The sequence below is a fragment of the Marmota monax genome, unplaced genomic scaffold (genome assembly GCF_021218885.2).
Source record: "Marmota monax isolate L192 unplaced genomic scaffold, Marmota_monax_Labrador192_F-V1.1 WCK01_AAM20220418_F8-fsc00037, whole genome shotgun sequence".
NCBI classification, from domain to species: Eukaryota; Metazoa; Chordata; class Mammalia; order Rodentia; family Sciuridae; genus Marmota; species Marmota monax.
In genome coordinates, this window is record NW_026693245.1 from 9228433 (window position 1) to 9243396 (window position 14964).

At 35.9% G+C, this 14964-nt stretch overlaps 1 protein-coding gene across 3 annotated transcripts in view; it reads left to right on the plus strand.

Moving 5' to 3' along the window:
• Positions 1-14964, plus strand: part of Il31ra (interleukin 31 receptor A) — a 126273-nt gene that overhangs the window by 62460 nt on the left and 48849 nt on the right. For all 3 annotated transcript variants that reach the window (XM_058583125.1, XM_046456347.2, XM_058583126.1), the window contains exons 2-3: positions 11695-11773; positions 14819-14936. In XM_058583125.1, the coding sequence (XP_058439108.1) occupies positions 11719-11773; positions 14819-14936 (173 nt within the window). In that variant the 5' untranslated portion in view covers positions 11695-11718. The remainder of the gene's footprint in view (positions 1-11694; positions 11774-14818; positions 14937-14964) is intronic.

The following is a 14964-nucleotide window of genomic DNA, read 5'->3' on the forward strand; positions in this document are numbered from 1 at the left end:
GGAGAAAAGTGAGATAATGTTCTGAATGATTAGACACAAAAGAGTGCTATTAGTATTATGATTAATTTTTAAGGACACATTTATTCTTCTTCCCTTTATGTTTTATACTCATTTAAATCAAAGTGGCTATTTCATGAGAGGGAAAAAAAACCTTCTACAGAATAGCATAGGCACTAACTGTTGCTGTGATGTAACAAGTTTTTTAAAAAAAATTTAAACAATTTTATTATAATTATTAATGCAAATTAATTATACAAAAGAATGAGTTTCTTTTCTTTCTTTCTTTTGATACTGGGACTTGAATCCAGGGGCACTCAACCACTGAGCTACATCCCCTGATCTCATTCCTGATTTTAGAGGAAATGCTTTCATTTTTTTCCCCATTCAGTATTTTTATTTTATTCAGCCTTTTTAATTTTTTATTTTGAGACAGGGTCTTGCTAAATTGCTGAGGGCCTCTCTCAATTGCCAAGATTGGCTTTGAACTTGCAATCCTCCTGCCTCAGCCTCCTGACCTGCCGGGACTACAGGCGTGTGTAATGACTTCCAGCTTGGATTACTTGGTGTTAGTTTTTAGTTTTTTATATATTCAGGATATGAATCCTTTTTATATATTCTGGATATGAATCCAGAATATATGAATAGCTGGCAAAGATTTTTCTCCCATTATGTAGGATATCTCTTCACTTTTTTTAAAAATTTTTATTGTTGGTTGTTCAAAACATTACATAGTTCTTGATATATAATATTTCACACTTTGATTCAAGTGGGTTATGAACTCCCATTTTTACCCCGTATACAGATTGCAGAATCACATCAGTTACACATCCATTGATTTACATATTGCCATACTAGTGTCTGTTGTATTCTGCTGCCTTTCCTATCCTCTACTATCCCCCCTCCCCTCCTCTTCACTTTTTTTAAATTAAATTTTTAGTTGTAGATGGACACGAGATTTTATAAAATAAAATTTTATTTTTTTGTGGTGCTAAGGATCAAACCCAGTTCTTTCCACATGTGAGGCAAGCATTCTACAATGAGCCCCAGCCCCAGCCCATCTCTTCACTCTTGATTATTTCCTTCCTGTAAAGATGCCTTTTCATTTAATATAACCCCATTATCAATTCTTACTATTATTTTCTGAGCTATTAGAGTCCTATTCAGTTCATTTTTGTCTATATCAATATCTTGAAGTATTTCCTCTGTTTTCTAAAAGTAGTTTCAGTATCAGGTCTTATATTAAAGTCTTTGATCCATCTTGAGTTGATTTTTGTACAAATTTATAGGAATTTAGTTTCAGTATTCTACAGGCAGATCTCCAGTTTTCCTAGCATGGTTTGTTGAAGAGGCTGTCTTTTCTCCAATGTGTTTTTGTCAAGAATCAGATAGCCACAGATGCATGGTTTTGTTCCTAGGCCCTCTGTTTTATTCCATTGGTCTCCATGTCTGTTTTTGAGCCAATTTCATGTGTTTTTGTTACAGTTGCTGTATAGCATATGTTAAAATCATATAAAAACAGTGCCTCCAGCACTGTTCTTTTTGTTCAGTATTAATTTTTGTTAAGGGTTACTTTCCTGATTTCTTTCTTAGTGAGTTCATTGTTGGTGTATGTTCTTTTTGTATCTTGCTACTTTGCTGAATTTGTTTCTCAGTTCTAAAAGACTTTGGGCGAATTGTAGAGTTTTCTAAGTATAGAATCATATGATCTGCAAATAGGGATAATTTGACTTCTTCCTTTCTTATTTATATCCCCTTTATTTATATCTTTTGTCTGATTACTCTGGCTAAAGTTTCCAATGATATATTGAATAAGAGTGGTGAGCATGGGCACCCTGATCTCATTCCTGATTTTAAAGGAAGTGCTTTCATTTTTTTCTCCATTCAGTATGATGTTGGCCATGGGGTTTGTCATATATAGCCTTTATTATATTGAGCTATGTTCTTTCTATACCTAGTTTATTGAGAGTTTTTATGATGAAGGAATGTTAACTTTTATCAAAGCCTTTTTTCCTGCATCTATTGAGATGGTCCTGTGGTTTTTTTAATCCTTGATTATATTTGTGTGGTAAATTACATCTATTAATTTGCTTATGTTGAATAAAATTTATATTCCTGGAATGAAACCAACCCAGTTATGATGTATGATCTTTTCAGTGTGATGATGACTTCAATTTGCAAGTATTTTATTGAGAATTTTTGTATTTATGTTTATGCAGGATATTGGTCTATAGTTTTCTTTTTTTTGTTGTTATGTCTGCATCAGGTTTTGGCAGCAGGGTAATACTGGCTTTATAGAATGAGTTTGAAAGAATTCCTTCCCTTTTGATTTTATGGAATAGTTTGAGGATCATGGGTATTAGTTCTTCTTTAAAAGTTTGGTAATATTCAGCAGTGAATCCACCCAGTCCTGGGCTATTCTTTATTGGGAGAGTTTGTTATTGCTTCAGTCTCAATGCTTGTTATTGATCTAATTCATTTTTTAATATGCTCTGGTTCAATCTTGGTATGTCATATGTGTTTAGAAATTTGCCCATTTCATCTAGATTTTCCTATTTATTTGCATATAACTTATAAAAATATTCTCCAGTGATCCTCTGGATTTCAGTGGTATTTATTATAACATCTCCCTTTTTGTGTCTACTTTTGTTTTATATGGGTATTCTTCCTTTTGTTGACTTTGGCTAAGGATTTGTCAATTTTGTTTATCTTTCCTAAGAACCCACTCTGTTTCATCAATTCTTTTTTTGGTGGTTGTATTTTTAGTCTCTATTTATATTTTAGAGACCAAAAATATTTCCAATATTTCTTATTCTTTTCCATCTACTGATATTTGATTTGTTTTTGTTCTTGTTATCCTAGGAATTGAAATGAATCATTAGGTTATTTTTCTGAGACCTCTGTTTTTCTGCTATAGGTACTTACAGCTATAAACTTCTCAAAACTGCTTTTGCTGTGTCCTATATGTTCTGGCAGGTTTCATTTTCATTTGATTCTAGAAATGTTTAAATACCCCTCCTGATTTCTTTAATGATCTACTTCTTGTTAAAAAGTGTATTGTTTAATATTCATGTGTTTCTATATTTTCTGTCATTTGTCTTGCTGTTTACTTATGGGTTTTTTTTCTCTCATGGTGTGATAAGAAGGAAAAAGTATTTAAAAATTTTATATTTGTTAAGAGTTCCTTTATGGTGTAAAATATAATCTATTTTAGAGAAAGTTCCATGGGCTGATGTTATAGTTTAGATATGAAGTGTCCCACAAAAGTAATGTATTAGACAATGCAAGAATTTTCAGAGATGAAATGATTATGAAATATAATCTATTCAGTGAATTAATCCATGGATATGGATTAACTGGATGGTAACTGTAGGCTAGTAGGGTGTGGCTAAGGAGATGGGTGAGTGGGGTGTGCATTTGAGGTTTATATTTTGTCCTTGGTGAGTGGAGCTCTGTTTCCTGTTTCCATGTCCTGAGCTGCTTTCCTCTTCCGTGCTCTTCCACCATGATGTTCTGCTTCACCTTGGGCTCAGGGTTAGGGAGTTGGCCTTTATGGACTGAGACCTTTGAAACCATGAGCCAAAATAAACTTTTCCTCCTCTAATTGTTCTTGTTAGGTCTTTTTGTCACATGAAAAAGGTAACTAAAACATCTATTGAAAATAATGTATATTATCTAGTTGTATCTAATAAAATAATCTATATGTGTCAAGCCCATTTGGTCTATAGTATAATCTGTGATGTTTCTTTTTTAACTTTTTGTCTGGAAGGTCTAACCATTGGTGAGAGTAGGGTATTGAAGTCACTATCATTGTATTTGGGCCTACATCATATCTTCCTTTATGCCCTACAATGTTTGTTCTCTAAAATTTGGTGCTCCAACATTCGGTGGATATATACTTAAAATTCTTATATCTTGATGGATATTCCCTTTTTTGTCTCTTCTGACTGATTTTGGCTTAACTTCTATTTTGTTAGATATGAGTGTAGCTATTCCTGCTTGATTTGGGATACTATTTGATTAGAATATTGTTCTACATTTTTAGTCTGTGGTCATTTATTCTGTATATCATTGTTCACAAGAAGAGTTTCTTGCAGACAGCCAACAGTTGGTCCTTTTAAAAATCCAATCAGTTAGTCTGTGTTTATTAATTAGAGAATTCAGGCCATTTTCATTTAGGGTTATTGACTTGTCCTGTCAGTTTGTTGTTTTTCTTCTGGTTGTTTTTAATGATTTAAGTTCATTTCTTTCTCTCCTCTTCTTCTCATTTTTATGGTTTACTGAATTAATCATGGTTGAGTTATATTGCCATATTTGATTCTCTTTATTGTTTTTTAAATTATGTATGCATGAGAGTAGAATTCATTTTGATGTAATTATAAAATAATGGAATATAATGTGTTCTAATTGAGTTCCCAGTACTTCCCCTTCCCTACCCATTCTCTCACCCCCTGTTCTCTTCCCTCTACTTACAGTTCTTTCTTGTTGAGAGCCACAGCCGAAGGGGCCCCAGCAAACTTCCAGCTGCCGGCTGATGATTGGCTCACAGCGGCCCCAGCAACATCTAGCTGATTGGCTCCTCTGCGGTGATGCTCATTGGGCTGTTTCCCTGCCCTTTCAGACCACGGAGCTGCTCATTGGGGGACTTTTTTGGCTCCGCCCACGTGACCCAGCCAATCGGCCTCAAGAGCAGGAGGATTGTGGGAGGTGGAGAGAAGCTTGTGTGGGAGAGAGAGGCTTGTGGAAAGCCGGTGGTGGCAGTTGAGGCTCTGAGGGTTTTTCCTGAGAGGCTGTTTTGTTTGGCATGTGTGGTTCTAAAAATAAAGTTAGTTTCTTTTGACAAGTGGCTCCTGATTGTGCCCAGCCAGACTGCGGCATTTGGTGGCCCGTACGGGGAGCGACTGAGGGTAAGTGAACTGCTCGCCCCTGAGGGCAGGGCAAGAGGATGGGTAGCCATTTTAAGATTCTTCTTTTGTTATTTTGTTTCACTTTTGTTTTAAGTTGCCTGTCCCTGGAGATGTGTAAGATGGAAGAAAAACCACTCACATCTGAGGAACAGATAGGGAGAAAGGACGGATGGACATTTCAGGAGGCTATTATAATGATTTTGTGTTGTTCCAATTTTGTTTCATTCTGTTTCAGTTTTGTTAGGCGTTATCTTGTTGGGTTGTATTATAGTAGAAATACGGGATCAGAAATTAGTAAAAAACAAACTGAAAGAGTGTTAAGTAAATTGTTAGAGGAAGGAGGCATCTCAGTAAAATCAAGAACAATCAGGGCATACGTTGATACAATACAAAAATGTAGCCCATGGCTTTTTAAGGAGGAGTTGTTAAATATATCACAATGGAACCATCATGGTGAAGATTTAAAAAGAATAGAAAAGAAAAGCCCAGGGACTCTGCCAGTTGGCACATTGCCATTGTGGACGTTCATATCTTGTTTGCTTAGTCCAAAGCCTTCAGTTCAGACAATGGTAGAGGAAGAAGAAGACATAATGATTCAAGTAAAAGAGAAGGTCTCTCAAGTTAGTCAGACAGAGGAAAAGATTCAAGTAAAAGAGAAGGCCTCTCAAGCTAGTCAGACAGAGAAAGAAAGTGTAAAACAGAAAAAGCCATCAGGGGGAAAGTTACAACAGGAGACTGCTACTAACACCTTTCTATCACCAGAGGACGTAAGTGTCCAACTAACAAGGCCACCTCCATATGCTGGCAGGTCCCCAACCCCCGCAGTTGATAGTTGGGATCCTGAGACAAGATCTCAAATATTAACATGCCCTGTATTTGAGGCAGGAGGGCAGTGATTTTACCAAGTTTTAAATTTCAAAACAGTGAAGCAGCTAAAAGAGGCTGTAACAACCTATGGTCCTCAAGCACCCTTCACTGTAAGCATGGTCGAATCCATTAACAACTTGAACATGACGCCAGCAGATTGGGCTAATATGTGTAAAGCTGTGCTAAATGGAGGACAATACCTGTTATGGAAGGTTGCCAATGAGGAATTTTGCAAGGAGATGGCTAGGCGAAATGCAGCAGCTGGTTATCCTCAGAGAAATCTAGATATGTTGTTAGGAAAGGGACCTTATGAGGATCAGCAGCAACAAATTGCATATGATCCTGGTGTATATGCACAAATTGCTGTAGATGCAATTAAGGCATGGAAGACTTTACAAGGACATGGAGGTTTACAAGGTCAATTATCTAAGGTAATACAAGGAGCTAATGAACCTTATGCTGAATTTGTAGATAGGCTTATTCAAACAGCTACCAGAGTTTTTGGGAATACAGAACAAGCAATGCCATTACTAAAACACCTGGCTTATGAGCAAGCGAATCATTGGTGCAGAGATATCATTAGACCATGGAAACATGAAGATTTAAACACATATATTAAATTATGTAGAGACATTAATGAACAAGAGCAAGTCGTGGCAGCTGCAGTAAAACAGGCTTTAGATGCCAGAGACATTAATGAACAAGGGCAAATTGTGGCAGCTGCAGTAAAACAGGCTTTAGATGCCAGGCCAAGAACATGCTACAATTGTGAACAAACAGGACATTTTAAAAGGAATTGCCCCATTGGAGGAGGGTTTAACAAAACTAGGTATCAAAGGAGTAGAATACCAGGTATTTGCCCACGATGCCGTAGAGGGAGACATTGGGCTAATGAATGCCGCAGTCTGGCTGGGCACAATCAGGAGCCACTTGTCAAAAGAAACTAACTTTATTTTTAGAACCACACATGCCAAACAAAATAGCCTCTCAGGAAAAACCCTCAGAGCCTCAACTGCCACAACCGGCTTTCCACAAGCCTCTCTCTCCCCCACAAGCTTCTCTCCACCTCCCACAATCCTCCTGCTCTTGAGGCCGATTGGCTGGGTCACGTGGGCGGAGCCAAAAAAGTCCCCCAATGAGCAGCTCCGTGGTCTGAAAGGGCAGGGAAACAGCCCAATGAGCATCACCGCAGAGGAGCCAATCAGCTAGATGTTGCTGGGGCCTCTGTGAGCCAATCATCAGCCGGCAGCTGGAAGTTTGCTGGGGCCCCTTCGGCTGTGGCTCTCAACACTTTCTGCTATTTACTCATAGTTTTTTTTAAAAAATTAGTGTCTTGTGGATGTACATGATGGTGAGATTCACTGTGGTATATTAATATATATATACATTGGAAAGTTAGGTCAGATTCATTGCATTGTCTTACCTTATCCATCCCTCTTCCTTTTCCTTCATTCCCCTTTGTTTATTCCTTTGTCCACTGATCTTTCTTTTATTCTTTTTTATTCCCCCTCCCAATATTTGGAATTATCTTTCACATGTCAGAGAAAATCTTTGACCTTTGATTTTTTGGAACTGGCTTATTTTACTTAGCATGGTAGTCTCCAGTTCCGTCCATTTATGGGCAAATGCCATAAAGTCATTCTTATTTATGGCTAAGTAATACTCCATTGTGCATATGCCACATTTCCATCATCCATTCATCTGTTCAAAGGCACCTCATTTTGCTCCATAGCTTGGTTGTTGTGAACTGTGCTGCTATAAACATTGATGTGACTGTGTCATTGTAGTATGCTGGTTTGAAATCCTCTGGATATATACCAAGAAGTGGGCCATATGGTGGGCCCCATGGTGGTTCCATTCCCAATTTTTTGAGGAATCTCCATATTGCTTTCCAAAGTGTTCACACTAATTTGAAGTCCCACCAACAATGCAAATCTTGTTTGATTCTTAATTCTCATTTGATTTTAAACTTTTCTAGTAAGATTTATTCTTTCCCATGCTTTTATGATTGTGTTTGTCTTGCCTTATCCTTTATGTATAGGATTCCCTTAAGTATCTTCTGTAATTCTGATTTAGTGATCATTAATTCCTTTAGTTCTAATCTTGGAAGGTTTTATTTCACTTTCAATTCTGAAAGATTGCTGGAAGATTAGCAGTTTGTTTTGTTTGTAGGATTTGAATTATAGTACTTCACACCCTCCTGGCTTTTAGAATTTCTGGTGAGAAATATGATGTTAATATAATGGATATGCCTTAATAAATGACTTGGCACCTCTCTCTTTCAGCTTTCAATATTCTTTCTTTGTTGTGTACTTTTGGCAATTTAACTACAATATGACATGGAGAGGTTATTTTCTGGTCATTATCTAAATGAATCCTTTACTTTGATGTAAGCATCTCCTAAGATTAAGGAGATTTTCTCCTGTTATTTTATGGAATAGATTTTCTATGCCTTTAGTCTATACCTTGGCTCCTTTGTCTAAACCAATTATTTAGGTTTGGTCTTTAAATTTTGTCCCACAGGTATTGTTTGCCCTGTTTGTGATTTCTTTTTTGCCTTTAAAACTCTCTGAATGTGATAATTTGTAATCTTTGTCTTCAAATCTTGATATTCTTTCTTCTGCTTGATTTAGTCTATTGGTATGTTAGTCAGCTTTTTTTAAAAAATTTTTTTATTAGTTGCTCAAAACATTACAATGATCTTGACATATCATACATTTGATTCAAATGGGGTATGAATTCTTATTTTTCCACATTTACAGATTGCAGTATCACATTGGTGTTAAGGGGAAAAGAGAGAGAGAGAGAGAGAAATGTTAGTCAGCTTTTTATCACTGTGACCAAAAGACCTGACAAGGAGGAAAAGTTTATTTTGGCTCACAATTTAAGAGGTTCACTTCATAGTTGGCCAACTGCATAGTTCTGGGCCTAAGGTGAGGCAAAACATCGTGCAGAAGGGCATGACAGAGAAAAACTACTCAATTCATGACAGCCAGCAAACAGAGATCTTGAGTGCAAGGAGTCAGGGATAATAAATTCCCAAGGGAAACCTCCTGTGATTTAGTTCCATCATTCATGCCCTACTTGCTTATAATTATCACCCATTAATTCATTCAAATCATTAATCCATCTAATTAATTAATCCACATATTAGGTCACAGCTCTCATAATCTAATCAATTCACCTCTGAATATTTCTGCATTTTTCACACACGAGTTTCTGGGGGACTCCTCATAACTAAACCAAAATAATTGGTGAGGTTTGCAGTTGAGTTTTTTGTTTCCTTAAGATTTATGACTAGTTTATTTTCAGAATCGTCATCTCTATTGAATTGTTTTCTCATATCTTGTATTCTCTTCCTTAATCCATCAGTTGTTTATTTGTATCTTCTTTGATGTCATTGATCATTTTAAAAATCAATCTTTTGAATTCTTGGGCATTTTATCTACTTTGATGTCTTTGGATTCAGTTACTGAAGAGTTATGAACCTTTGGAAGAGTTATATTGCCTTGTTTTTTCATTTTTTTGTGTGTGTTTCTTATGTTTCTGTATTAAGATTTGTGCATCTTTTGAGATGGTTCTCTCTTCCGCTTTTATGTGAGGATCATCTTAGCATCCTTTACCTGATGGCTTGGTCCCCAGTACAACTCAGGAGAAAACAAACCATGGTAACAATAACTCGTACTTGCAGCATCATCAGGTTTCCCTCCCAAAAGGGGCCAGGGTTAGGGTCATGGACTGCTTTATGCTTTCTCTGAGTTGCCTTTTTGCTTTTCTCTACTTTTTAGTTTTCCCATTACCTCTTTATTCATTCTCAGGGCCCTTCCTCTCTTTTTCTTCTGAAAATATAATTTCTCTTTTGTCGCCCTGACTCTTGTAAATCACATAAAAGACACTTTTATTCCACCTCTTACCTGGAAGCCTGTGACCAGTTTTTATTGATGATATATTTATATTTATAGATCTACATTCTCATTCTGCTTTATTACTTCAGGCATGTTGGATTACTTATATATTTCAGTTGGTTCATATATGGGAAAATTTTATCTTTGTAAAAACTGCATGTGACCTTTTCTGAAATGATTTATTTTATTGAAAACCCTTTTTTCTTATGGATGTGTCAAATGAAAATGTAGCATCATTCATTTCTTCTGAAACAATGAGTTACTGTTTTTGCATTTCTTTTATTTTTAGACTCTGTCACCATCTCATCTAGGATAAGACAAGGAGCCAGGAATCTTTTTGTCCTAATAAACCCCTAGGATACAAAAGCAAAATTGAATGTCTAACATGTTACAGACATTACCTTGAATAACAAGGCCTCAAAGAGGCATCAGAGAGATTTCACTTTCACAAAACTGGCTGTATATAGGGAAGTTAGCAAGTAAACTATTACACAGTATTCTCTGTGACAGGTGCCATAGCACAGACGACATGTTGGAAGGGGTGACTCAAAGGAGGGATTGACTGCTCAGCTCTGTGTGAGAATTCAGGGACAACATTTTAGAGAAGGTTAGCTTTGAGATGAGTTTGGAAGATATTTGCCCAGGAATAAGGGTGTGTGTCAGGAAAAACAAAATGTCTTGATTTTCTTCTAATCTCATACCATAATCATCACATAATGCTTCTGACATCAGGTGGGTAGGGATTTCTCCTACCAGCAAGCAAACAATTAGTTCTGCAGCAGCAGATATGGCAGGGTGTCCTGTAATCCAATTATATTCTGTTGGAGGTAGCAATAGATCCCACATGTTGGAGGCTCAGTCTCCAAAAATCCCTCTCCCCAATTTTAGATGCCATGATAAAACCTAGGTTGTTTTTTCTGTGCTTCTGATTGACTGGCTAGAAGCTGGAGTTTACAACTTCCTACTTGGATTCAATTAATTTGTTTAAATGGCTCACAGAACCCAGGGAAACAGGTTTATTATAAGGAATAATACATATATTACATACAATATTATGTATATATACAAGGTTATATTATATATACAATATTATAAATAATAATACAAAGAATACAAATATTGGGGGAGGGGTGCAGAACTTCCACCACTCTTCAGGAATGTCCACCTGTTTAGCTATCTGGAAGCTCCTGGACCCCTGTCCTTTTGATTTTTATGGAGACTTAATTGCATAGGCATGATTTCTAATAGACTGGAAAAAAACAACAAAACCTGTATGTGTAGTGTTTTTTTCCTCAAGAATATGGGGAAGGATCCCTGTGGATGAAGGGAGTCCTATGGTCTATGGTCTATTGAATAGGTCAGAGAATTTCATTATGTCCAGCTCCAAGACAAAAGCAGAAGAAGGTTTGAGTTTCTGTGACCCAACTTGGAAAAGAGAAATTCTAGTTTCTATGACCTGTCTTGGGAGGCAGTTTTGATGAAGACCAAAAAAAAAAAAAATATATATATATATATATATATATATATATATATATATATATATATCATAATATCACAAAGGGAAAGGGGCATTGGATGAATGTACAAAGCATGGATATGTGACAAGTATGGTGCTTTTGGGAAACTGAGTTGTTCCATTTGGCTGGAATACTTGGGAACTGAGGCAAAGGCCTGAGGATGATTTCAGAGTAGAACAGAAACATAGTATTTTTTTTTCATGAAGCAGATTCTTGGTGGTGGTTATAGTTTTCATATTACATAGTAGAGTGCAGTATGGACTAAAGGAAAATATATTGTTATCACACATTTGTGTGATAACATCTGGGATTGATGGAGTGATTATGAAGAGATTTATGTTACCACAGCCAACAAAACAGAATAAAATTGAATAAAAATAAAACCCTTCCTACCTGCAAAATCCCAAGTATCTGTTTGTCACTTGAAAGGGGTTGTTGGAAAGAGTTAGGAAATAATCTCTCTGGTGACATTTTCAGCTCTCTCTCTCTCTCTCTCTCCAGCCTTCGTGAGCTAATTCAGGAAAAATGTGGATCTTGGCACTATGGATACTTCCTTTACTCTACAAATTCAGCCTGACAGGTAGGTCAGCCTGACCCTTTTATGGATCTTGTGGTTATCCTATTGCCTTCTTTGGAAAAGAATTTTTAACTTCAGTGCCAAAAGACACCCACTTATAGACAATAGGAAATTTGTGAATGCCCTGAATTTGTGTATGTTGTGTGTGTGTGTGTGTGTGTGTGTGTGTGTGTACAAGCACATCTGTACTTGCAAGTTTATATATACCCCTATATATGCAAGTTTGGCAAGATGGCTTATATGACCTCCAAAAAGTTAAGATCACTGTGAGAGTATGATGGTAAGAGCTTGTCTCCTCAGTTTTTGTGTTGATTGCAGTGGCTTTATATAACACACACACACACACACACACACACAGACACACACACACGTAAATACAAAAATAGACAAGTTTTACATTTTTTGCCATAAATTCCAAGGATATAAAGGGAAATGAAGCAACAGCATATTTCTACAAAGTACCAACCCAACACTACGGGCCTAATATCCATAGAATATTGTGCAGATCTAAGATCTGTTAGTTTCATTCCATTTTATGTTGAAAAATTAAGAATCAATACATGTTGGGCTGTGGGAGGGTAGGGAAGGCATTATTTTCCAGAGTTTAAATACTTCTTCTCATATGTCAATGGTCAAGACGAGTCGCATGCCCATGCCTGAGTTCAAAGCACCAAGGAAATAAAATCTTCCTGTATTTCAAAGAGAAGGACATATTGATGAACATTGAACATATTGATGAGTATTCATTTTATTTAGCACAAATTTCTAATACCAGTATCAAATGTCCTTCTTTAGACTATTGGTCTCTCTTGCTACATGGCAAGCAGTAAGGGCAAAACAACTGTAGCCCCATATAAACAACCCAGGTTGAATGGAATTCCATTTTTTTTTGTTACTTTTTTTCTTTTCTCCTAATACCCGTGACATTTTTAGTCCTGAAGACCAGATATGTGACATACTTTATGGCTTATGACTTTGAATATATGTTACCAAAGCTGCTTCTTTTATATACTATATGAATTAGATTCTTTAAAAACAATTGAGATCAAATTCATATATGATATTATGTATCCATTGAAAATATTCAATCCAGGCTAGGGCTATAGCTCAGTGGTAGAGCTATTGCCTAGCATGCATGAGGTACTAGGTTTGATCCTCAGCACCACATATAAATAAATAAATAAATAAATAAATAAATAAATAAAGGTATTGTGTCCATCTACAACTAAAAAAAAATTTAAAAACAAACAAAAAAAGAAAGTTTCTAAGACACTGGTAATTGTTATGCTTACAGAATTGTGCAGCTATTATTATAGTTTTCATGACCCCAAAGAGAAACTTTATGACAGTTAATAGTCATTCACTATTTCTCTCCTTCTCCCCCAAATATCTTCCCTCTTTCAGCCCAAGGAAATTGCTTGCCTCTTTTCTGTCCCTATTTATGTGCCTACTCTGGACATTAAAAAAATATAACTTCTATCTATAATTCTATATTCTTTGACCAATATTTTCTCATCTCCCATTTCTTCTAACCACCCAAGCACCTGGTAACCACCATTATGCGCTCTACTTTTGTGAGATCATCGTTTTTAGATTTCACATCTGAGTGAGATCACACATAGCACACACACACATGCACATACATTCACATACTGACATTCTCTCTGAGCCATGGAGATAGGAGTGACTTGGTCAGTGTGCCAGACTCTCAAGACATTGTTGACTGGCCCTTAGTTCTCCTTATTCTAGACTTTGCATGTTCCCCATGGCAGCTATGAAGTGTTGAGTCTGTGAATATTCTTACCCACCTAAGGACTCCACTGGAAAAGTTTTAAACTATGTGGGCCCTTTGTGGAATGTGTTAATGGTGCAGCTTCTAGTCTCCATGTAATAAACTGTATTATTTGGTTCAGGTTCCATTAATTTGGGTCTTGATAAGCATTTGGACTTGGAGATCAAAAGTTTTCTTGTGGTTTTCGGTATGCAAGTAGCAAAGTGAAGGACTTAGAGGAAGCAACTTCTCTGGAAAGAGCTAGAAATATTGACATAATATGAAGGCATATGGCTCTTCCTTATTCCTATTTGTTATTTTTAGGGGCTCCTTTACTCATGCGGACAATGCTCATTTTTTAGATTAAATATATAAATATATATGCAAATACACATATCTAGAGCCTTTTAAAAAATTTTAAGAGCCTAAACTAAACACATAATAATGATTATATATTATTATTGTAGTTTATCGACTACATTCATGATAGAAGGAAATTCTAAGTTTCAACAATAGATAGTGAAAAATAAAGATGTAGATATTTTCCCATTAAAGTTCCTGGACCCCTGAATTCTACCTATGGACTCCATAAGTGTTTAGATCCTGGTTCTGATTCCTGGGTTATTCTCCTGGGTGGGGAACTATCTGGAACAAGATATGAAAATGCAGCTGAAGATATTTTTCTATTATGCTATATTCTGGGAAAAGAAAATAATTGGATCTTTTTAAAAAATATTTTTTAGTTGTCAATGGACCTTTATTTTATTTATTTATATGCAATGCTGAGAATTGAAGCCAGTGCCTCACACATGTCAGGCAATGCTCTACCACTGAGCCACTACTCCATCCCCAATTATTGGATCTTTTGCATAAATAACTTACAGTTGAAGTGTGGCATAGTTCAGCATTTTGAACTTGCTCACATGATCTGTTTCCCAATTATCCAGAATGATTGTATAATTTAATGCTTTACTTAGTATTTAACTAATGCTTAATATTTGCCTGTTTTTAAAAAAATAAATTTTATTTCTCAAATGTTGTTTCTTAAGAATATAAAATATAATTATTAAAAAGTAGAATTCTAACTCTTCAAAGGGAGTGATAAAAAAATTAGAAGAGCTAGAATTAGAGTCCTTCATGAATCTGACTAGGAGAACCTATTATATCTAGCAACTAAACCAACAAATCCAGCTTTTGGTAAGCCCATTTTCAATGAAATTTTTAATGATGGCAATATTTATTGTTTACTAAAATGTGTCTATGTAAATTTTTTTTAGCTCTGCCAGCAAAGCCTGAAAACATTTCTTGTATATTATATTATAAGAAAAATTTAACTTGCACTTGGAGTCCAAAGAAGGAAATCAATTATACCACATACGTTGTTAATAGAACTTAGTAAGTATGGGAGTGTGTGTTCTTTCAC